Genomic DNA, 24,283 nt, shown 5'->3' on the forward strand with positions numbered 1-24,283 from the left:
GAGCGGGTTGTGAGGCTGACTATGTACAGGATCCACAGCCATCAGTCCCGCTACCCCTACCCTTTTCTTTTTATGTTTGCAGTGCCCAGTTCTTGAGTTTGGAACTCTCTTCCTGCTTCCCTTATCCTCATCTCTTCTGAAAACCAGAGCTAGCCTTTTACCCTTTATCCTTTTTTTCTAGCCAGAGAAGAGAATAGCTCTCACAAAAGGATTATGGCTCTTCTTAGATCACTTTTTGTTGCATTCAGTTTGGCCACTCTTTACCTCAGGGAGACAAGAGCTTTCAGCGTATCCTGCTGGGGTGAGCTTAAGCTTGGAGTAATTGTGCTGATGGATGGATATGTCTGTGCTCTCACCAAAGCCATTAGGGTTTTTTTAGTTGTTTTTCTTTTGTGTGTGTGTGTGTGTGTGTGTGGAAAGTGGAATAAAGTAGTGCCAGTGAATTTAATTGCCTTACATTGGACTCATTTGCAGATTGATGAAATCAATGTCTATGGAAATACAGCACTTCACATTGCCTGCTACAATGGACAGGATGCTGTGGTTAATGAGCTAATCGACTACGGTGCTAATGTGAACCAGCCCAACAACAACGGCTTCACCCCTTTGCATTTTGCTGCTGCCTCTACTCACGGTGCTCTGTGTCTGGAATTGTTAGTAAACAACGGGGCAGATGTTAACATTCAGGTATGACACTTACTCTCCCTGTGTCAGATAGCTTCAAACCAGCCTCAGTTTGAACAAACTAATCACTATAAATTATGTCATGTTTTAATGAGTTGTTAAACGCATCTTGTCCTGGATCAGGATGCTTCTCCAGCTGTGATGGTACCATCTGGAAAGCACTGAGTTTCCAGCCATGTATCCTTGGTAGCTTAGTGAACGCTCCAAGACAAACACTGTGTCTCAAGGATATAGGCTCAGCCCAGATTCAAATAGTCTGTGTTGAGCTGCCTGGGAAGAACTGCAGAGAATTTGAAGGGAGGTCTGATGAGTACAGACCTGTTCCCCACTCTGGCATTGCCCCCAAATACTTTCCTGAAGTGAGCTGCAGATAGCAGCTTCAATGATGTATATTGATTTCATCCTGAAGATCATTCTTTTCTCCACCACATTTACTAAGGACTGCACAGAGCCCTCTCTTGATATGGAGAAATACACCAAGATGAGGTATGTCTTGGTCCTCAGGGAAGGTGCAGTGTGGTAAGGGGATAATGTATGCTCAGATAATCATGGGGCAGCAGAGAACGTGATGAGTATCCCCCCCCCCCCCAAAAGTAATGATGTGTTGCAAAGTAGAAGCAAGTGTTGGCTGGCTTCTTGTCTGGAAATCAGAAAAGGAAGGTTGGGTTTGAGCTGAAAAGATTATCAGTTGCGAAGAGGAGGCATAGAGATAATTTGAGAGAAGGTGTTCAGATAGAGAATGGCATAAGCAAAGGAGGTAGGAGCTGTGGATAGGATAAGCTGTGGGTGAACATTACCTTAGGTGAGTAGGTAAGTAGTTCGCTTTCCTTGACTAAGGAGATCCACACATGCAACATCATTATCATCTGGGTTCCTTTTGAATGTCGCATGGTTGAATATCCATTGCAGCTTGCACCAGGAGACCTTGAACTCAGCTTCTGCGTTAGCTTCCATTTCCCTAACTACACAGAGACGCTACAGCAAAAGTCTTGAGCAATCTGTTTCTGATTTGGATGATTTATAAGGTTGAATTTTAAGACTATCACACCAATCTTTTAAAACGACCTTCTGTATCTAATGTTCTTTTATTTTTTTTTTACTTTTTTTTTTTTTGCCAGTCCTGGGGCTTGAACTCAGGGTCTGGGCACTGTTTCTGAGCTTCTTTTACTCAAGGCTAGCACTCTACCACTTGAGCCACAGTGCCATTTCCGGCTTTTTCTGTTTATGTGGTATTGAATGGAACTCAAGGTTTCATGCGTGCTGGGTAAGCACTCTACCACTAAAACACATTCCCAGACCCCCCTTTTTACATGTTAAATCATACTTTCTAGAATAACAATTTATAGTGATTAAGTAGAGTACAAAATGGATAAAAGGAAATAAGCCAGAAATAAGCTGAAATGTGGCACAAACAAGGAAGATGACTTACTTTAGTGGAAGAGTTTGGGCTTTCATAGTCAGTGGGGTCACTCATCATTGGAGAGTCATATTGTCAAACCAGAGCATCATAAACAGTAATCAGATAATAGAATGCCAAAGGCAGGAAACACAAAGAAAAAAAGGCATATGTTATTACATAAAATTTTAAAACTTTTTATGGTAAAGAAAACAAGATAGAAAAAATGTCCATAGAGCTCTGAACTTAAACAAAATTGAGAGGACAATCCCAGGGAAATTTCTCTGCAATATATAGGAAAAAATTAAACACACTTAAAATATAAGGAGCTCATACAAATCAAGAAAAAGTCTGGTAATTTACTACAAAATTTAGAAAAAAGCGTATCATAACAGAGAGACTAGAAATCCATAAAAATATCCAGCATCACTAATAATTTGAAAAATATACACTAATACCAAAATATATTTTTATTTTTAGTTCTGGAAAGTATAAAAAGAGTAAAACCCAGTATGATTACAGAAAATATAATCAATAAATATGATTCCATTTTTTAATATTAAAAAAATTATATGTCTGAGTATGTGCACAGAGGGGCAAATACCTGGACAACATATCAATGTATAAATATCACTTACCACTGTGGAGAGAGGATGTCATGATTTCTGATTTTAGTCTCTATTTTTATCTTCTGTTTGCAACATGATGAGCATGTACTATTTCCAGTTAGAAGAACGTAACAAGCTACTTTGATTTTAGAGATGAGAAAAATCCAAGTGTAGTGGGTATACAGAGGGGATGACTTCGGGATGAGGGAACATCAATAAAACTGGTCTAACTCAGAGGTCATGAGGCTGGAGGAATGGAGAAGAGCCCATGGGTGGGAGAGGCTTTGCAGACAACAAGTAGGCCTTGGCACAACTAGCTGCAGGATAGGGGAGTTATAGGTGAATAGAGAAGTGATATACTGAAGTTAACTAAAGGTTAAGTGATCACTTCTGGGGTTTTGGCTGCTTGTATTCCAATCCTCGCTTAGATTTTGAATACCTAATTCAAAATCTTAATGATAAGAACATCTTTGTGTGTCTCATATTTTGGGGATATGTCTCATTTTTTCATCTATAAAATTAGAAAACAGTGTTGGGAGGATTAAACAGTTACACAGCAGTGTCTGCCACAGAGTAAGCACTTGGCAAATGAGTACAATTGGTAATCATCTCTAAGAGCGGTGTCAAGAGAGGATAGGCTTAGGAGGCGAAACCAATGAATGTAGAGTTTGAGGAACAAGTTTTGAGCCATTAGTCAGTCTGAGGACCTAGTAACGAAAATATCTTCTAGTATAGAAGAGCATTTGAGAATAGAAGTAAAAATTTGAGGTTGTTGCATTCCCGTAAGGGTATCAGTTGAAATTGGAAGTTATGCTGTCACCCAAGAAGAGAGGGCATAATAGGTGGGAGGAAAGGGGAGGGGGACCCTATGCTTTCAGGATCAAGAAGAGGAAGAAGAGTGAGAGAAAGGGGTAGGAAAAATGAGAAGAAGGAACTGAAGAGAGTGTGGTATCTTCATAAGGGACAAGGCAGCCAGAAACACAAGTGTAGAGTGGATGAGTTTCAGGGATTTCCTCATCTTCTAAAGGAATCCCAGCCAAGGTCCCAAAAAGAAGAGCATGGTGGCAGGAGGTCAGGAAGCACCCAGGTGGCCATCTCCAGGATTGTGGACATCTGTCTGCATGCATAGGACATCCTCTGACACTGTCAAAGGAAGGCAAATTCCTGAGGCTAAAGGGGCTGTCTTTGTCAGCCTCTTTTTCGGTAACTGATAGTGTTGTCTGAATCTAGAAGGCCATACCTACTTACCTCTGCCCCTTTCACTGACCAGTGGCCAATTAGATTGGATAAGAAACTTCAACTGTATAAATAGACCTGAAAGCATATTTACTTATTTTTAGTATTTAATATTATTTAATATTACTATAGACCATTAATTATAAATAGCATCTAAGAGATGCCCTTTTAAAACCAGAGACTTGTGTTCTGAATCAAAACTCACTTTCATCCTCTATCTCCATCTTCTCTACATGCTCTGATTTCCTTCATTCCTGTGGAGCCGTCCTGTGTGACTCAGGAGGTAGCTTTCTAATTAAACTTGTTATCTCTCTGTACCACATTGCTCACTGGGTTTTGAAAATGTTTGCAGAGGCAAGACAATTTGTATTTGTTTAGATTTTTCCAAAGTTTTAAGGAAATAGCATCTTGAAATGCAGCCAGTACCCACCCACATTGCCTCTCTTCCCATAATAAGCTGGAAGGATGTCTTCAGGAGCAATTACAAGATAGATGGAAAGAGGAGGAGGGAGAAGTGTTCTGAGTGCATTTTACAGTCTTTCTTTCCTTCTTTCTTTCCTTCTTTCTTTCTTTCTTTCTTTCTTTCTTTCTTCCTTTCTTTCTTTCTTTCTTTCTTTCTTTCTTTCAACTTAGATTGACCATGGCTATATTTTGACTTGGTATTGTTAATTTCGGATACAATAACAAAGATACTTTATGAAACAATCCATTGAAGTTGGCACCAATAGCTCATGCCTATAATCCTAGCTCCTCAGAAGTCTGAGATCTAAGGATGATGGTTTGAAGCTAACCCAGGCAGAAATGACCTTGAGACTCTTATCTGCAAATAAGTACCAAAAAGCCAGAAGTGGAGCTGTGGCTGGAGTGGTTAGAGTACCAGACTTGAGTGAAAAGGCTAAGGGACAGTGCCTACCCTGAGTTTAAGCTCCAGTACTGACAAAACAAAACAACCCCCCTCCCCGCCCCCGCAAAACCCACAAAACCTCACAATTCATTGGAATTCATTTATACTTTGAAAATAGGAAGAACATATCCTTTATCTTCCCCATGACAGACAACACTGCAGATTCAGATATGCTTATCAACCCTATTTTTTGCAAGCATTTGAAGTTCAAGAAAGCACACTGCTCGTAGTTGTGCTGGGTAAGACAGAGACAACAACAATTTACAGCCTCGACTCATTTAGTAGATGAATCCAGGAAAGATTTGGAAGGATAGATCTGAAGTATCACATTGACACTATAGCTGACTTTTACATCTTACTAACTGTGGTCATTTCTTTCCCTTTACCCAGAGGCCCAAACACTCCCAGGGAGAAGCGAGGTGTGGTGTTTGCTGTCCTGAAATGGGACTGGCTTTGCAAGCTGTGCTCTGTGGAAGTCAGTTAGTTCTGCCTTGGCTCTCCTTTTGCAATTTAGATAGTTGATAATCCTTAGGAAAAACTTTTATAACCTTTTCCAGGCGCAGGAAAGTGCTTAATTAAATATGAATATATTTCTAAACACCTTATATATATTTAATCAAATGATAATTACTTGTACTTTCATATTAAATTGAAGAGAAAATACTGGAACAAAATTTAAAGAAATAGCACCACCTAGAGACAGTTAATATCAACTCTGAAATTTTTGCCTTTTCTTCCCTTACAATTTTGGTTTGTCATTATTTGTTTTAATTAAAAAAAAATATTTTTTTTAAAGAAATCTATTTTTATTTAAAACTGGCTTTTCAGTCATTTGAACTGTGTCTAGTCCTAACATCCAGGACCAGACTCTGGAGTTCGATAGCTTTAAGGGACCTCTTAATTACTTCTCCTTTTCTTCTAAAAAACGATATCTTCAATAAAGCATCAAGGTTACTGTCATTCTCCTTTCTCAATAATTTCAGATTCAAGTCCTTAACCATATTAAATAGCTCCTATTATGCCCCTTATATACTTAAACTATAATGTTACATTTTTTTTTGGTCGAGATGTAGTACTTTCTGATTACCTTCTATTGGCACAGACTTAGTGTAACTACTTTCCTCTTTCCTAAGGAAGAGACAGATTTACAGGATATAATGTGTGGTTTTACTATAAGCTATTTAGTCTACAGTCTAAAATAGTGGCTTTTAAACTTGAATGTAGTGTGCAAGTTAGAAAGGAAATTTTTTTTTGTCCAACTTCCAATTCAGTCTCCATTTTGGGGGGGGGGGGTCGGTCATGGGGGTCTTGAACTCTGGGCCTGAGCGCTGTCCCTCAGCTCTTCAGCTCAAGGCGAGCACTCTACACTTGAGCTACAGCACCACTTCTTCAGTCTCCATTTTTTGAACAAGAACTCTTGGAATGGATAGACTTTGGTCTACTAAAAGATATTTACTTCAGTGATTGTTTTCCAGTGTGGATTATTTTTTTTACAATAGTCATTTTCTTTTGTGTGCCAGTTCTGGGGCTTGAACTCAGGGTCTGGGTGCTATTCCTGAGCTTTTGTTGCTCAATGCTAGTATTCTACCACTTGAGCCACAGCTCCACTTTTGGCTTTTTGGTAGTTAATTAGAGATAAGAGTCACACAGACTTTCCTGCCAGGGCTGACATTGAACCATGATCCTTAGATCTCAGCCTCCTGAGTACTTAGGATTACTGGGGTTAGCCACCAGTGCCAGGCTTACAGTAGTCATTTTAAAACTTAGATATGTAGATTAAATCACAAAAATTTAACATAGACTTTTGAAACTTCATATTTTAATATCAGAGGAACATTTCTTTAAGTCTAAACATTTCCAGTTTAGAAAAAATAAAGGTGGATTGCATTTAAAAAGTATACTTGATAACTGGGTGTTGATAGCTTATACCTATAATCATAGGTACTCAGGAGGCTGAAATCTGAGGATTGGGTTTGAAGCCAGCCTGGGCAGGAAAGTAAGACTATTATCTCCAATTATTAGGAAATGGAGGAGCTGTGCCTCAAAGCACAGCAGCTCAGGAACAGCACCCAGGCCTTGAGTTCGTACCCCAGGACAAGCACCAAAAAAGTAAATAAATAAATAAAAGCACTTGAATGAAAATAAGGATTCATGTTTTCCTTTATATATGGCAGCTAGATTTAGTGTACAAATTCCTAAGTGAATACGTTCGGTGGAATGCAAGTGTATATAAATGTATTAGCTGAATAGGGTAGATTCAAGGGAGAGTTCAAATAGTATAATTCCTTAGAAAGGCAACATCAAAGTTCAGCCAAAGAAAGTGGGTACTTGAAAGGGGTGGGGTGGGCTCCAGAGGAAAGGGATAGATGAACGAACAAGAGTAGGAGAACACAGTCATGAATCCAATGTATATCCTACAACATTAAAGAGGAGTGAGAGACAGGTCCGTAGGGGAGGATGAGTAAGAATGAGGAAAGACATTGTATTCATAAGCTACTTTTTAAAATGGAAACTCCTTTGTTAGAATTATGTGTAAAGAGTTTAAAAAGGATGCTTCTTGACTTATGGTGAGATTCGGTCCTCCATCTCAGTACATCCATCCTGATGGGACTGAAATACATTTACCGCACCTAACCTACCAAACAGCATGCCTCAGGTAGAGCATCAGCTGTTCATCCATGGTGCAAGCCAGCTGCTGCTGCTCTTCCATACCTCTGGAGTGTTTCACATCACATATTGCTTATTGCTACCCCAGGGAAAGATCAAACTTCAATTCTCTCCCTTCCTCCCTCCTTCCCTCCCTTCCTCCCTCCCTCCTTCCCCCCCCTCTTTCTCTCTTTCTCTGCTTTCTCTCACCTTCCTTCCTATCCTCCTTTCTCCCTCCCTCCCTTCTTCCTTTCCTCTTCTCCACCTATTTCTTCTTTTATTCCAGTGCTGGGCTTGAACTCCAGGGCCTGGGTGCTGACCCTTAGCTTTTCCCCACAAGGCTAGTGCTCTGTCGCTTGAACCACAGCTCCACTTCTGACTTTATGCTAGTTAATTGGAGATAATAAGAGTTTCATGGCCTTCCTGCCTGGGCTGGCTTTTGAATTGTGACCTTCAGATCTCAACCTCCTGGGCTAGGTTTACATGTGTAAGCTAATGACACCCAGCTAAAATTCTCATTTGGTCTTCTAATGATAGGTTTTGTACATTTTCCATGTTTTGGCTTAATCCCTGTTGAGAAGTTCCTTAATTTGTATCATGAATAATAAAAGATGTATAAATTGAATACACATTTCTAGCTGATTATCAAAAATGGCAATTTTCTGAGCAGTTTCACACCTTAATCCTATGATTTCTAGAAAATTAGGTGAAGGAAGAGATTCTCTTTTAGGGTATTCTCTATGGAGCTGGGACCTAGGGAATAGTGTAACGTTTCAGGTCAGTTTCAAGAGCTGCCAGGAGTAATAGCAGGTTAGTGGACAATGGCCAGGCAGACAGGACTATATAAATTACATATCACTTGTCTTTTTAAAAGTTGCCAGTACATTTTAAGACAGGAAATAACTTTTTTTTTGGTGGGGGGAGTTTGCTCTCTAAGCTTCTTGAAAATAGTGTTATATAAAATAACTTGAGAAGTTACACATTTTACCTTTATCTCCAAATTATCTTTGTAACTGTTGATTATATCCATACATATGTGATATTACAGATTGATATTACCATCTCATGAGCAACTCTATCCTTATTTTCAGAGTAAAGATGGCAAAAGTCCACTGCACATGACAGCTGTCCATGGAAGGTTCACACGGTCACAAACCCTCATTCAGAATGGTAAGAGATGCTTCTGTAGTGTGGTTATTTGCAGTTTTTTGGTCTGACTGGGGTCATCTCCAGTCACCTGAATATGAACCTTGATGCTCTCTGGTTTAGTTTTTTTTGATAAGCATGGGTCGACACAGTCCTTTGACACCTTTGGCTGGAAGCTCATTATCAGACATATTCCAGCATTCTTCTCAGTAGTGAAGGGAGAGCAGAAAGGCACTGGTTCACAGCCAGTTCCCAGCCAGGCAGAGAACACGGGAGCTGTTTTGAAACTGAAATGATATACCATCTTTCTATCTTACCTTTTAGCTCCAAAACCTAATAAAGATAAGCAGCATATATTTCCTAATAGCAAATTGAGATTATTCTTAGATTCTAGAATTCACCATAGTTCCCTAAGACCAGTAATGGCAGGAAAAGACCAAAGGTAGGAAAAGGAGATTACTCAGAGGAAAGGCAGGTAAGGATATGATAGAAAGAATAATAAAATCACAGGCTCACCAGAGACCCAAGAGTCACATAGCACAGTAATTTTCCAGGCTTACAACAGAGGGTTGCTTGGACTTTCATGGGCTGTCTCTGATGGAGGATTTTAGCCAGCATCTGTGCTGGGTTGACTTTGAGAACACAATTGAATATCTTTGTAAATATTTCTCAATTTTTAATTTGACTTTTTAATTATTGATTCAACATATAAATGTATGGGTCTAATGTATCTTGAATAGAAAATAACAGATATTTTAACAGCAACAATAGCAACAACAACAAATACCATGTCTAGTTCGGATCTTCAGCTCATATTCCAGGTCATTCTGGCTGTTCCCAAGCTGGTTTTAGTTAACCCTCATTTCTGATACTAGTCACTATTCTTGGAGCTGTATTTTTTTCCTTCTTTATAAGAATTTTGGGTGACATATACTTGGGGTTGTTATCAATGCTGAGTTATGTCTTAAGAGCTCAAGACATAAAACTGAAAAGTCATTTGGCATCTGGATGGGAAATCTGCCACTGAAATTATGCTTAGAAAGCAAAATATCTATGGAAAAGTAGAGGAAATATATAAGCATTTCAGTGAATTTGTAGGAGAAAAAAAGGCTCCAGCAAGCTAAGGAAAGTAAAATGGAAATGAACTGCCCAATACCTATTATTTCTAATTTGGAATCTGGGTCATGTCTTTGACGTTCATTTTACTGAGAGGATCACTTTTGGTTTATTTTGCCAAGGGGAAATGCAACTGCAGACTTTCTCTTTTGATTTCCCTCTTACTTTTCTTTTTCCATTGCATTTCTCAACTGTTTTTCAGAAACAATATCTGTCTCTTCAAAAGCAAAATAAAAATTTAAAGAAATTTCATGTGAATGTAATCAGTAGCCTTAGTTAAATAATAAATGGATATAAAACTATTATTCCTTATTAAAAAATCTCAAGCAGGAGGGGCAAAGTGGGAGAGAAAAATAATTTCTCACCTTATAAATATTACTTTCTACTGGCCAATCCCCATATGATCAAAGCCTTGCCCTTGGGTCAAGACCATGTCCCAGCTCTGCTCTGCCATGTGTGTAGGCTTACGGTAGACCTGGGAAGTTTCTGGGTGTTTTGACTTCCCTATGAATCATTATTGGGCTGTAAGACTTGGACAGTCTTGCTGGACTTGAGGGTTGGGGCTAAACCCAGAATAGGTCCCTTCTCATATTCTCTGGGTTCAAAGGATCTTTGGTTCTGAGATTATCTCATTTTTGTCTGGTTTGGCATCTTGCTTGTATGCTGGGTAGAATCCCAGGCCTACACAGATGGGGATATAGCGGCTACAATACATAGACTAGTATGGGTAATGTTAAAGCTAGCATTGGGGCTGGGAAGGTGGCTCAGTGGTAGAGCACTTGCCTTGCATGTATGAGGCCCTGGGTTCGATTCCTCAGCACCACATAAGCAAAAAGAGAAAAGCTGGAAGTGGTACTGTGGCTCAAGTGGTAGAGTGCTAGCCTTGAGCTGATGAGCTGAGGGACAGTGCCCAGGCCCAGAGTTCAAGCCCCACAACCAGACCCCCCAAACAAAACAAAAAGCTAGCATTGCCTGAGTGTTCCCTCTGTGCCAGGCTCAACTTCCCTGTGAGAGAGGAGTATTATATTGTTATTATTATTATCATTTCCATTTCAAAAATGGGAAAAGTAAGACAGCAAGTTCATCATTGGTGTCAGAATGCATGACTAGTAGGTTGAGAAACGGACTGGAATACAGATAGTCTAACATCAGGGATTGAACTCCTACACTTATATACATGTTTTCTGGAAGAACAAGGATGGCAACTGTTTTTGTTGTTGTTTTGGTTGGTTGTGGGGCTTGAACTCTGGGCTTGGGTGCTGTCCTTGGGCCCTCTTCAGCTCAAGGCGAGCACTCTACCGCTTGAGCCACAGTACCACTTCTGGTTTTTTAGTGGTTTATTGGAGAAAAGAGTCTCACAGCCTTTCCTGCCTGGGCTGGCTTTGAACTGTGATCCTCAGATCTCAGCCTCCTGAGTAGGTAGGATTACAGGTGTGAGCCACCAGCGCCCACCACAACTGATTTTTTTTAATCATTATTATTTTATTGCCAGTCTTGGGGCTTGAACTCAGGGCCTACGCACTGTCCCTGAGCTTCTTTCTTGCTCAAGACTAGCACTCTACCACTTGAGCCACAGCACCACTTCTGGCTTTTTCTGCTTATGTGGTCCTGAGGAATCAAACTCAGGGCTTCATGCATGCAAGGCAGGTACTCTACCACTAAGCCACCTTTCCAGCCAGGCAACTGGTTTTTAAGTTGAACTCTTCTCGAAAAGACACTTCTATTTGAAATTGAATTATCCCTATACAAGAACAATTGGGTATTTTCTTCGTTTTTATTTAATTTTATTCTATTTGTGTTATCTTAGTTTCACAAAGGAGTTGCCGTTTATCAAAGCAGCTTATGAATACAATATATCTTGATCAGTGTCTCCTCTTTCAATATTCTCTATCCTCCCTCTCCTACTCACCCCTTCTCTCACTCTTCTTAATTTTGTAGGACATACATGAGATTCTTGACTGTATTCTCCCCTCTTCTGGGTATTTTCTTCTTCCTGATGATAATTGTTTGCATTCACTATACATGTGAGAACTGTGAGTTCTTCGATATTATTGGACATTTTTTAAATACACATGAACAGACGAGGAAATTCATATTTTTTCTTCCCCCACCTGTTAGTCTGGGGGAGGGAGGGGCGAAACCCTTCTTCCCAGAGGCTCATACCCCAGGGCCTGGTGTCATTTTCCTTGTGAGTCACAACACACACATAGGAGCCATTGTGACCTCCCCAAGTTGGAGGGCACCCCCATGAAGGAATACCTCTCTGCTCCCCTAACCACTGACCATGGTGCTGAGGAATGCTTGTTATGTTTATTTGTTCTCTCATTAAATTGCTTTTTACAGCATATCTCTGATCCCAGACAACTCTTCAGTTAGAGTGATTTGTTCTCCATAATAACTGTTTTTTCCAGAATCGTCCAACTTTAGGTCATTTAAAAAACATTACTGCCAGGCACGGATAGCTCACATCTGTAATCCTCACAAGTCTGTGAGGCTCTTATCTCTACTAAACTACCAAAAAAGCCAGAAGTGAAGCTGTGGCTCAAGTGGTTGAGCACTAGCCATGAGCAAAAGGTCAGGGACAGAGCCCTGAGTTCAACCCCAGGACTGGCACACAAAATTAAAAAAATGTAAAAAATGTGTTTTTTTCTATAGTTAGTAATCAAAATGTACTTGTGCTCAAATCATTTTGTTTATCCGAAGCTGCCTTGTCACAGCAAGAGAGAAAAGGGAACTGGAAGAAGATTTGGTCCATTGTCTGGAGACATTTGACCCCGTCCTTGGTAGGAGACAGGTGCCTTAGATGCTATTCAGCAAGTTAGAAAAGTTCAAAAATGACGCTATGGAAGCTTTATAAATAAATAGATCTTGTACCAAAGAAGTCCAATGCTAGGTTAGTCTAAATGTGAACCTTTGGATGTTTTTGGTCTCACAATCCTGAAGCAACTGAGTAAGATAGATGACCGTTATCTTTTGTGCAATAAAAAACTAATGTCGGATGAATGCGTAAAGTTGATTAACTGTCCCTTTGGACATGCTTTGAATACTTTTCAACTTACAAATGCTGTGTAGCTCACTAATTATTAATGACCAATTACTGACATTAACTTGCAACCTCCAGATGAATAATACAGACATTTAATTTACATTTCAGGCAAGTCTTGAAGATTTTCAGGTGAAAGTGAAAGGTTTCTATATTGCCGATAAAATAGAAATTCAGTCATGTAGAAATCTTAGTTTACTAGAAAACATTTTCAGAACACATACACTGTCTTTCTTTTATTTTCCATTAAATGATAGTTTCCTGAAAAATATTGTAAAGGACAATAAATGCATAGGTAGATGATAATTTTCTCTATCTATCTATGGGTTGGAGTTGACTTATGAAATGCAGCAACAAAAATAAGAAAATATCTACTCATATTTTTTTCCTGATATTTTTACTCTTCTTTTCCTCTACTCGCTTTTTTGGCCTTTTGAGGCAGGTAAACCTGAAAGCCCTTGTATTTCTTCAGGAAGGTTTGGTAGTCTTGGCTGGGATCCTGTTCAGGGCAAAGCCTTCTCTGAAGTCTAGGGATCCTCCTTCCCATCTCCCCAGATCAGTTCTGTGGCTAACCCTTGCAGACAGAAAAGTGTGGCAATCCTTAGACAGACATGTCCATCCTGGATCTCTCTGAGACATCTGTGAGAATACGTAGCCACCTGTCCTCCAAAATACTGTAAAATCACAAAAATAAGTTGATCTAAATTGCATGTATCTAAAACTAGAGTGCAGTGAATGTCTCCCTAGTTTCTAGCAGATGACAGTAGCTAACTTTATTATTTTTCTGATTGTAAAACTTGGACATGCTTACTGGAAATAAAATCATTATGGACCTTCCATGGTCCTGTAATGTGTCACCATAATCCTAGCCCCAGAATTTCTCATTGACAGTCTGATAAAAGTTCTGGATTTTTCTTTTTTTAAATTATTATTATTATTAATTTTGCCAGTCCTGGGGTTTGAACTCAGAGCGTAGGCACTGTCCCTGAACTTCTTTTGCTCAAGGCTAGCACTCTACCACTTGAGCCACAGTGCCACTTCTGGCTTTTTCTGTTTATATGGTACTCAGGAATCAAACCAGGGCTTCTTGTATACTAGGCAAGCACTCTACCACTAAGCCATATTCCAAGCCCATAAAGTTCTGAATTTTTCTATTCTCTCTATTTCTCTGTGTGTCTTTCTGTCTAGATATATAATTATTAATTTTGTATATATCTGGATAGGTATGCAAGTATTACTTTTTATTATTGTTCTTTTTGAACAACTCATTTAAAAAATAAATATAGGAACAATGATCTGAGGGGAAATCAGTATTTGGATCCAAGTTGCTGCTTCTGTTTCTCTGTCATGGTCAAAGACAAGAAGGGATTACCATTTTGTAAATAGCTCCACATGTGTAAACTTATTGGCAGCAGATTGATTTTCACAATAAGCTCTACACGTAGAAGGGTTGGCAGCAGAGTGAAGCTTCTTAAATCTGTGCACTGATTGTGATTTTTTTTGCACTCTTACTCCCTCCACAGGCCCACACAACTTTTGGTAATTATTTCACTTTGTAGCAGATTCATGCTCACTAACTCTATGTTCTTTTTTGCTTTGTTGTTTTGTTTTGGTGCTGATCCTGGGGTTTGAACTTGGGGCCTAGAAACTATCCTGGAGCTGTTATGCTCAATACTAGTGCTCTATTATTTGAGCCATAGCTCCGCTTCTGGCTTTTTGCTAGTTATTTGGAAATAAGATTCTCTCAGATTTATCTGCCCGGGCTGGCTTCCAATGTCAATTGTCAGATCTGTCTCCTGAGTAGCAAGGATTACAAGTATCAGCCACCAACATCTTGCTTTCGTTGACCCATCTATATTTAAGCTGGATAAGCTACATGGAATATTTTCTTAAACTTGTAGCCCCTTTGATTGTTAAAGTTTAGCATGAGATTTACAAAATTATTATTTTTTTTTGTCGGTCTTGGGACCTGAACTCGGGGACTGGGTGCTGTCCCTCAGCTCTTCAGTTCAAGGCTAGAGCTCTACTACTTGAGCCACAGCACCACTTCCAGCTTTTTCTGTTTATGTGGTGCTGAGGAATCAAACCAAGGGCCTCATGCATGCAAGGCAAGCACTCTACCACGGAGCCGTCTTCTCAGCCCTATTTATTTTTTAAAATTAAAATTAAATGTTGTAAGTGTTACATTTATGGAATTTGGTTATATTGTTCGTTTAGAACAGGATGTATGTTGTGTGATTTTAGATCCTCAAATAAGATGATATAGAACGATTTTTCAAAAGCATTTCTCTCTCTGCAGATAATAAACTATAATGCTACCTCTTTTTTTTGGGGGGGGGTCCAGTCATGGGGCCTGAACTCTGGGCCTGGGCGCTGTCCCTCAGTTCTTCAGCTCAAGGCTAGCGCTCTACCACTTGAGCCACAGCGCCACTTCTGGCTTTTTTCTTTTTGCTTATGTGGTGCTGAGGAATCGAACCCAGGGCCTCATGGATGCAAAGCAAGCACTCTACCACTGAGCCACCTTCCCAGCCCCTGTAATGCTACTTCTGCTTCAGAAGGTGACATGCCCCCTTAAAAACATTCTTACATGCTCGAGGCCCTGGGTTCGATTCCTCAGCACCACATAAGAAAAAAGCCAGAAGTGGCGCTGTGGCTCAAGTGGTAGAGTCCTAGCCTTGAGCTGAAGAGCTGAGGGACAGCGCCCAGGCCCAGAGTTCAGGCCCCACGACCGGACCCCCCCCCCCAAAAAAAAAACAAAACAAAAAACATTCTTACACTTCAGAGCAGAAATGCACATTGGAGTAGAAAAGAAATCATCATTTCGTCAACATCAGCAATGGGCATAGAGCATCGTACCTGAATCGCCTTGGGCCCTTGCGTTATCCTGTATTCAAATATCTCTTTCAGGTGGTGAAATCGACTGTGTGGATAAGGATGGCAACACACCTCTCCATGTGGCTGCAAGATACGGCCATGAACTTTTGATTAACACCTTAATAACCAGTGGAGCTGACACAGCCAAGTAGGTGACTGCAAAAAGTCCGGTGATGGGACTTCCACGCATGGGAACGTTGCCAAAGGCACTCAGCCATGCCGTAAGAGGGTTCCCATTTGTTCAAGTTGCAGTAGATCTGCATCATTAATAATAAGCACACATTAAATTTGAACTCAATTAGGTGACCACTAAGGACAGATACATGGAAGAACCAATTGTATTTTTCACCTGTAGTAGAATGAGGTCTATTCCAGTGGTTTTAATTAAGGAGAATTGAATCTCATTTCTAGTGTTCTGTTCTCAATGGACTACGTTAGATAAACAGCATAGACAGTTTGACACATTGAGAATTAGTTCAGAGTTCTGGTTCAGTTTTCAAGATGCAATTACAGGGCACAATTGAGTCGATCTGTAACGTAAGGAAGGGGGAACTCGATTTCATAAGTGACCTTATATAGTAAAAATATATAAAGCAACGACTTGGGTCGTTGGGGGACTCCAGTAGAAAGGACCAGATTGGTCTCTTCAGGGAGCTTATAATTTTGTTTGGAGCCCAAGTCTACCAAAGTCAAGAGCCACTAAAAGTACTGTATTACAAAGTCCAAAATGAAACCGAATTTGGATGGCAATGATGTTTGGTATATATACCATAGAGGGTAGATCTGAAGGAGAAAGCTCTAAAGTAGTAAACGTTTTCTAGAAAGTCTTCAAGGAGATGTTTTAGGTTGGCTGGGGAGGATGAGAAACCCTCTAACAGAGCAGAGGGTAGCATCCACTCCCTGGGAGAGGAAGGCAGCTCTATGGAGCAGACAGTACATGCTGATGCTTTGCTATGCTCAAGCTGCTATGTGGTGTTCCAGATTCTCTCTAGGATCTAGTCCAGCCTACCTTATTTCTAATCCATGGAACTTTGACCCTGTTACTCAACCCTCTGCTTTGTTTTCCTTATTTGAAAAATGGGCGTACCAGTCTATAGGTTTGTTATAAAGCTTAAATAACTTCATTAGTAACGTAGCTTTCTGGCATATGAGTTACATAAGCACATCAGCTAAGGTTATTAAGAAGATAATCCCTGTTAAAAGCTCTTTGAACAGTGCCTGGCACACAGTAAGCTTTCAATAAATGTTAAGTAGTAATTTATTACTTAATAATATTTAGTGGAACCCAAATTAAAGAGAGCTTTAAATGATTGAGTGAAGTTCAATTTTGATCACAGAGACTGTAACCATAACTGAGTTTTTAGAAGGAAAATATGAGGGCAAGGTATATTAGGAATTCTGTTTATTTCTCAAATGTTATAAAACAGCATTTGAAAATCTTGCTTGAGAATAAATCAAGACTTAAATGGCCCGGGGCAGCAATAGTAGGTTTGCATTTTAAATGAGAATCACGGAAGGGGCTGGTGTCCTGGTCTGAAGGCAATTATATGGAACAGTAGCAACTTTGTGATAATGTTTACCTTCACTAGCCCAACTTGAAGCTAAACTGGGTTCTAATCACCTCCTGGACTCCCCACCTAGAAATCAAGCAAGAGCAAATGATGGAAGTATTATCAGGTTTGTTACAGTGGGGCTTTAGAGCAGACTATGTGAACAGAATTGGGGAGACACTAATTCTCTGAATTCCCCAAAAGAGATGGCATTCCAGCAAAATGAAAGATATATGAGTTTATCTAGCAGGCAGAACTGTGAGGTTGAAAGAGTGAGGGAAGAACAGAAGGTCCTTCTGTGAAGAAAGAACAACCTTTATAAAGACACAAATGTGAAAGTGTTGAAAGCAAATTTCTAAAGCTGGTGATCTGGTGTGTGTGAGGCGGGAGAAATGAGGTGGAAAGACAGGAAGAGATGCATCTCAAAGGACCTCAAATACCCTGCCAAGGAATTCGAGTCCATTCTGAGGCATTCGGAAGCATAAAAGAATTATAAGTGGGTATAGGGTAAGTTGTGATTAAATCTCCCATTTGTGTGTAAGAGAAAAGGGCTCTGGTAGCCATCCCAAAATACTGGAGGCCATCCAGGCTGCACACAATTGGCAGTTAACCTGCAAATGTACCAAGAAGGAAAGATGAGATTTTGGGCTAAAGGCCCACAGAAGAGGGAAATGCTGATGAGGTGAGAAAAAAAGGAATCCACTGAGAACCAAGGCTTTTTTTTTTGGGGGGGGGGGTGTTAGATTGTCAGGAATTAAAAGAGACAGCTCACTTTGTGATAAGAGTGCTCCATTTGGCCTCCCAGGTTCTGATATTCTCAGCCAGACCAGTGTTCATTAGAAGAAAAATATCTACAAACCAATTTCAATACTAAATAGTATTGCTTAATACTATTTAGTTTAGTTTAATACTTAATAGTATTGTTCTTTTGACTCTTGCTAATTGAGGAGTTTAAGAAAAACCATTACTTTCTAATATTCTTCCAGACTTGAATCCATTTTAGGTATAAAATGAACTGGATGAAATACTTACCTTAATTTCCCTTAAAAGACACTTGATTCAATAAGTGCAAGTTTATTTATTTTAGGTATAGGTTTATTGATTTCTTTTAAGTCATGGGGCTTGAACTAAGGGCCTCTAGGAGCTGTCCCTGAGTTTTTGTTCTGTTTTGTTTTGTTTTTGGGTCCGGTCATAGAGCCTGAACTCTGGGCCTGGGCACTGTCCCTGAGCTCTTCAGCTCAAGGCTAGCGCTCTACCACTTGAGCCACAGTGCCACTTCTGGCTTTTTCTTTTTGCTTATGTGGTGCTGAGGAATCAAACCCAGGGCCTCAGGCATGCAAGGCAAGCTCTCTACCACTGAGCCACCTTCCCAGCCCTGTTTTGTTTTGTTTTTTACTCAAGGCTAGCACTCTACCACTCTACCACAGTTCCACTTCTAATTTTTTTCTTTTTGTCAGCCGTGGGGGCTGAACTCTGGGCCTGGGCGCTGTCCCTCAGCTCTTCAGCTCAAGGCAAACACTCTACCACTTGAGCCACAGCACCACTTCTGGCTTTTTCTGCTTATGTGGTGCTGAGGAATTGAACCCAGGGCCTCATGCATGCGAGGCAAATACTCTACCACTGAGCCAACTTCCCAGCCCATCCACTTCCAATTTTTAGGTGGCTAATTATAGATAAGAAAGAGTTTCACAGCCTTCCCTGCTTGGGCTAGTTTAGAATTGTGATTCTTAGATCTCAGCCTCCTGAGTAGCTAGGATTATAGGTGTGAGCCACAGCACATGGCAGGTTTATTTCTTTTTCTTTTCTTTTTTCTTTCCTTTTTTTTTTGTTGGTCGTGGGACTTGAACTCTGGGCTTGGGCGCTATCCCTGTGTTCTTCAGCTCAAGGCGAGTGCTCTACTGATTGAGCCACAGCGCCACTTCTGGTTTTCTAGTAGTTTATTGGAGATAAGAGTCTCATGGTCTTTCCTGCCTGGGCTAGCTTTGAACTGTGATCCTCAGATCTCAGCCTCCTGAGTAGCTAGGATGACAGGCAAGAGCCACCGGCGCCTGGCAGGTTTATTTCTTTGTAGTTACTTTGCTTGCAGTTTCAGCCAGTGCCCCATGTAGCAGAAGCACTTGGGAGTGACATGTTTTTCAAGTAGCTATGCTTTCTCTTCAGGGAAAGAAGCATTGTCCCGGTCTTACGAAGCCATCTCTGCTTTCTTCTGTCATGTATCTGGTGACGAGCTTAGCAATGCTACTCGGCAACAGCGGTCCATGAAGGCAGTGCTTGTCAGTGCCTGTCTTTGATTCTGTATATATGGGCAAACAGAAAGCACCTTAGGGAAAAATATCCAAATGAAGGCGAAAAGAATTAGAGAAGGTTAAATTTTCTGAATATCTCTCAAAATCTCTGGGTTTCTTATAGGTTTATGTAGGACAACTTATTATTCATTTCATTATTCATTTCCTAAACGAGGAAATGAATAGAATTTATGAAAATAGGGCTGGGGGTATGGCTAAGGCTCCGAATTCAATTTTCAGTATAGCCAAGAAATTAGGAAAACAACTATTTTCAGCTGTTTGTACTGTGACAAATGCAAGAGATAAATCAGCTCATTAGTCTGGAATATTTATTTGGCTCACAGATCTAGTGGTCACTTGACTTTGTTATGTGGGGTGTGTGGTGTCATAATACAATATGGTGGGGATATGTAGTAAAGGGGACTGAGTATCTCATGGTGGCCCAGAAAGAGAGAGAGAGAGAGAGGAAGGATGGGCTAGCGTCCCTCTAAGGGCATCCCCTCCATACTCTAACTTCCTTCTAGTAGGTTCTACTTGCTAAAGGTTCCACTATCTCCCAAAAATGCCCATGACCAAGCCTTTAACACACAGACATTTTGAGGACATTCGTATCTAAATGATAGCAGAAACTCAATATGGCTGTTCAAAAGCTTTCTGTAAAGAAAGTGTTATCATTATTTTCTTATAAATTTATTTGAATATTTTGTCAGCCCTTGGTTAAAATATTTCTTGTTATTCCCTTTGCTTCTCTAAACTGTAAGTCAGAAGCTTCCTTCACACAGTATTCATGTGCCAAAGCCCTTGGGTTTTCTGTTCTTCAGGTTATGACCAGCATATGCAAAAGCCGGAAGGCAGGTCAGAGCTTGACTCTTGGGAAAAAAGGGAAGAAGTTCACTGAGGTTCTAGGATACCCATAGGCTGGGCCATGGCTGCATCCAGAAGGGGCTTTTCTAGGCATGTTAGGGTTTGGATTTATTCAAAAGGAACCACTGAATACACCTGCAGGCTGTACTTAGCAAGAGCCAGGTCTGATGGCTGTCAGATAAACTCAAAGGCTTGTATCTGAAGGGCAAATAGGTATGTAGAATGACAATGCAAAATTCATAACAAATATGATTTTTATTGTTGTTGAAAAGGTGATGTACAGAGGGGTTACAGTTATACAAGTCAGCTAAAGAATACATTTCTTTTTGAACAATGTCATCCCTTCCCTCACTCTCTCATAGATTTTCCTTCCCATCCCCACCCACAAGTTGTATAGTTCATTTTCAACAGTGAGTATCACTGCTACATTTGTTCACCCTTTGTTCCACCATTTCTGTGCCTTTCCCTTACTCTCCCCAAGACAGATAAATGAACAAATAAGACAAAAGGAAAAGAAAAAAATCCCTCTTGTTTCCATTTCTTGGGGTTCATTTTGATAAATATTATTTTATATGATCAGGTACACATAGCTATTGTAACTATGTGACCTGCTCCTAATAATATTCTCCTTTGGCCTCACTCTGTGTGAATGCCTGGAGACCTGTGTAATTTGTCCTCTTAGTGTATTTGTTATTTAACCGTCCAGTGTGTTTACTTGTAGGTTTATAGGCACATTCTACTTGCCATAAATGAGGGAAACCATGCAACCTGCGTTTCTTTGAGTCTGAAAAATATGATTTTTTAAAAAGTCTAGGCAGAGTTCAGGTAAGAATTATAAAGCTATTCCACCCCAAATTTAGAAAATGTGCTGTCTTCTCTACTCTGTAGGAAAAAGAAAACAAGTCCTACTTCCTTGGGAGAATTGAAAACTAAGTATTGTAAAGGATTAGAAAGATGGAGAATGTTTAAGGCAGAAATGATAGCTGATCACAAGATCACAATTAATTTGCAGCTTTTAAGCAATCACATACCTAGTTGAATGGAAGCCAAATTTCCCTATAGCTTCACAACTCAGACCACCAGTTATCAAATAAGTTAATGATGTCAGTGGTGGGGCTTATCATGTGCTAGATGCTCTTTTAAAGCACTTTTTTATGCACTATCCCAAGTCTTTACTATCTCTCTATAATACAGACACTCTAGTTACCTTTATTTTCCTGTTGAGTGAATCATTATGCATGTCCAAGGATCAAATAGTTAGCAAGCAGAACAACTAGTATTGACCCTATTATCTTGGTCAATGTGTTCTTTACCTCATGACCTGAGGGGAGTGTTCTAGAAAAGACAGGATGTAAGAAGGGGCAGCCATGTCCTATGATGCCAAGAGGAAAGCTGAAAAAGAGCCCATATTCTAATGATGCAAAAGCCCTTTCTTCACCTCTGGTAGCTCTCCACAAGGACAGTCTTTAGACCTCATTTATTCTGAAATAGCTAGGTATATCATGCCAGCTCACAACTAAATTAGAAAAAGCTAAATACAAATGGGTTCCATTAATTTTATGACTTGTCAAATAGATGCAGCTATTTAACAGGAATTGGCCTCCCCTTTCCTGTAACTTATGCATTGTTAACTTTAGGCTTATTTCATGTCTTGATTCTTGATGTTCCTTGATATAACCTGATGAAGTCAGAGTGATGCTTCTTACCTGGCAGTCCAGTTCTAATCCTAGAGTTTTCTAACCTAAAAGCCTTCTTTTATAAGCAATCTTATAACTACATGAGTAAATCCTTTTTGACATGATTCAGAGAGTCTGAATTCTGTACATCTTTTCTTTCCAATCTTATGTGCATCTTGACTGTTTAAACCATAGGATCCTAGTCAAATCTCAGTAGTACTGGAGTCTACATTAATACTTTTTCACAATCTTTATTGAGGTTGCAACTTTCTATTAAATATGCAAAAAATATGCATCAAGCAGATTTTTTTCTATGCATTGCAAATTAATTTTGTGTATCTTCTCTTTTATTAGTAGCAGTAAAAAATGAAACAATTAGTTAATGTAGAGTGTGATGAATTGCCTCAGGACAAGAGAGTTAAGTAGCAAGGTCAATTAGAAGTATTGGTAATGAAGTTTATGGAATGAATGTATTATTCATGTGAATGAATGTAATTCATTGTTATTCTATCATTTGTACTTTTTGTTTTACCAGTTGGTTTCTTCTAGGCTTTGATGTTGTTTATATTGCATTATATAAATATATTTCATATATCCTCATAAGATGTATTATTCATATGTATATACATACGTATATACGTGTACATATATATTTAAAGAATGAAGCAAGTTCAAAGAAATGTAGTTCCTGATTTCAGGTTTGTCCTTTCAGATACTTAAAACTATCCTAAGAAAATACTCTATCCATTTCTTTCTTGCCAAAAGCACAGAGGCCTATAATCATGAATGTTTGCTTTAACTCCCTCAAACAAACAAAATGACTAGGTAAAATCCCATTAGTTCAGTTAGTAAGGAGCTTTTTACCACATATTATACATTAAAAAAAAATTAGTATGCTTCCATTATACTCAAGAGGGAACGAGACAAATAATAGCATAGAGAATCCTCACTCCCACCCCCCAATTCCCTCCTCTTTATGAACACTAAGGTCACAGTGATGCAATTTCTTTTCGGAATTTTTTTTTGGTAAGTGATGAGAGAGGCAATTACAAGCAGTTCTCCTCCACATGACACTGCCTGGAAGACTGGCAAATTGCATCTCTTGATGGATGCCAGCTATTACATACCATGGGCGGGAGATCTCCATATAGGGAAAGCCAGACCTGCAGAGGGGAGATAGAACAAAAACACCAGCAAATAGAGAGATGTTAGCATGGAGAGAGATAGTAGGGTTAATTACTGAGAGACTCAGATTGGACTAAACACCAAATCCCATGAGATATTTGCGAACATGAATATACCTTCACACATTCATATGAATAGTAAATGATAACTTTAGAGATGGGAAATCAAATTCATGTAACTAAAGCTTAGCAAATACAAATGATTTGTGTTTCTTCATGAAGCATAAAATCTCTAAAAACAGGTCACTGCGCGTTAGAGAAGAAACTTTGGTAATTAATGCCGCAGGATGGAAATAGATGGAGTCCCTTACTTGCTTGTGTTGTATAAGGAAGGTTGAAAATCTGAAGTGCATTATTTGATTAAAATGAGATCTTTTTGAGAAATGGTTCCAAACATAAATAACCTGCGAAAACATAGGAACTACCTAATGATGATGTTTGTTAGGAGCTAAAATTCTGCACATAGCTATGGGAGAGGAGGAGGATTGAATTAATATTAAAGGCAGGAAATGCCCTTGTGAGATGCTTGTCTCTCCCTGGAGGGATTACCCTGAAGCCTGTGTTAGAACAGAGGTCAGTCTAACCAGTCCTTTCTTAAATTCCTCCTGTCATAAATTAAGGGAAAAGTTTATTTTGAATGATACAGTGTGGCACATAATAGGTCAGTAAGTATTTGTTTGTTCAAATCAAGGAATAAAACAGGCCGCTTTTCTGAGAGAGTTGGTCATGCTCAGCTTTGTTATCTATGTCACGTAGCATACCATCTGATGTGGAAGTGTTGAACAGAGGAGTGAGTGAACAAACGAATGTCACATACAGTCACTAAGCTGAGAGAAATGAAGGAAATCAACTTTTTAAACCCTTTGTATGAAATGCATTTTCTTTCTTTTTAAAAAAATGTATTGTAAAGGTGATTAACAGAAGGGTTACAGTTATACAAGTAAGGCAATGATACCATTCCCCATGAAACATATTTTCTTAAAAATATACATTCCTATTGACATAGATCGAACCTACCTTCCTCCCTCCCTCCCTCCCTCCCTCGCTCCCTCCCTCCCTTCCTTCCTTCTG

General features: G+C 39.6%; 1 protein-coding gene across 2 annotated transcripts in view; it reads left to right on the forward strand.

The window, feature by feature from the left end:
• Ankrd44 (ankyrin repeat domain 44) overlaps nucleotides 1-24,283 on the forward strand; it is a 297,185-nt gene that overhangs the window by 172,343 nt on the left and 100,559 nt on the right. For both annotated transcript variants that reach the window (XM_042688237.1, XM_042688238.1), the window contains exons 8-10: nucleotides 475-687; nucleotides 8,566-8,644; nucleotides 15,687-15,801. In XM_042688237.1, the coding sequence (XP_042544171.1) occupies nucleotides 475-687; nucleotides 8,566-8,644; nucleotides 15,687-15,801 (407 nt within the window). The remainder of the gene's footprint in view (nucleotides 1-474; nucleotides 688-8,565; nucleotides 8,645-15,686; nucleotides 15,802-24,283) is intronic.

The sequence above is a fragment of the Dipodomys spectabilis genome, unplaced genomic scaffold (assembly GCF_019054845.1).
Source record: "Dipodomys spectabilis isolate Male_0828 unplaced genomic scaffold, ASM1905484v1 ptg000115l, whole genome shotgun sequence".
NCBI lineage: Eukaryota > Metazoa > Chordata > Mammalia > Rodentia > Heteromyidae > Dipodomys > Dipodomys spectabilis.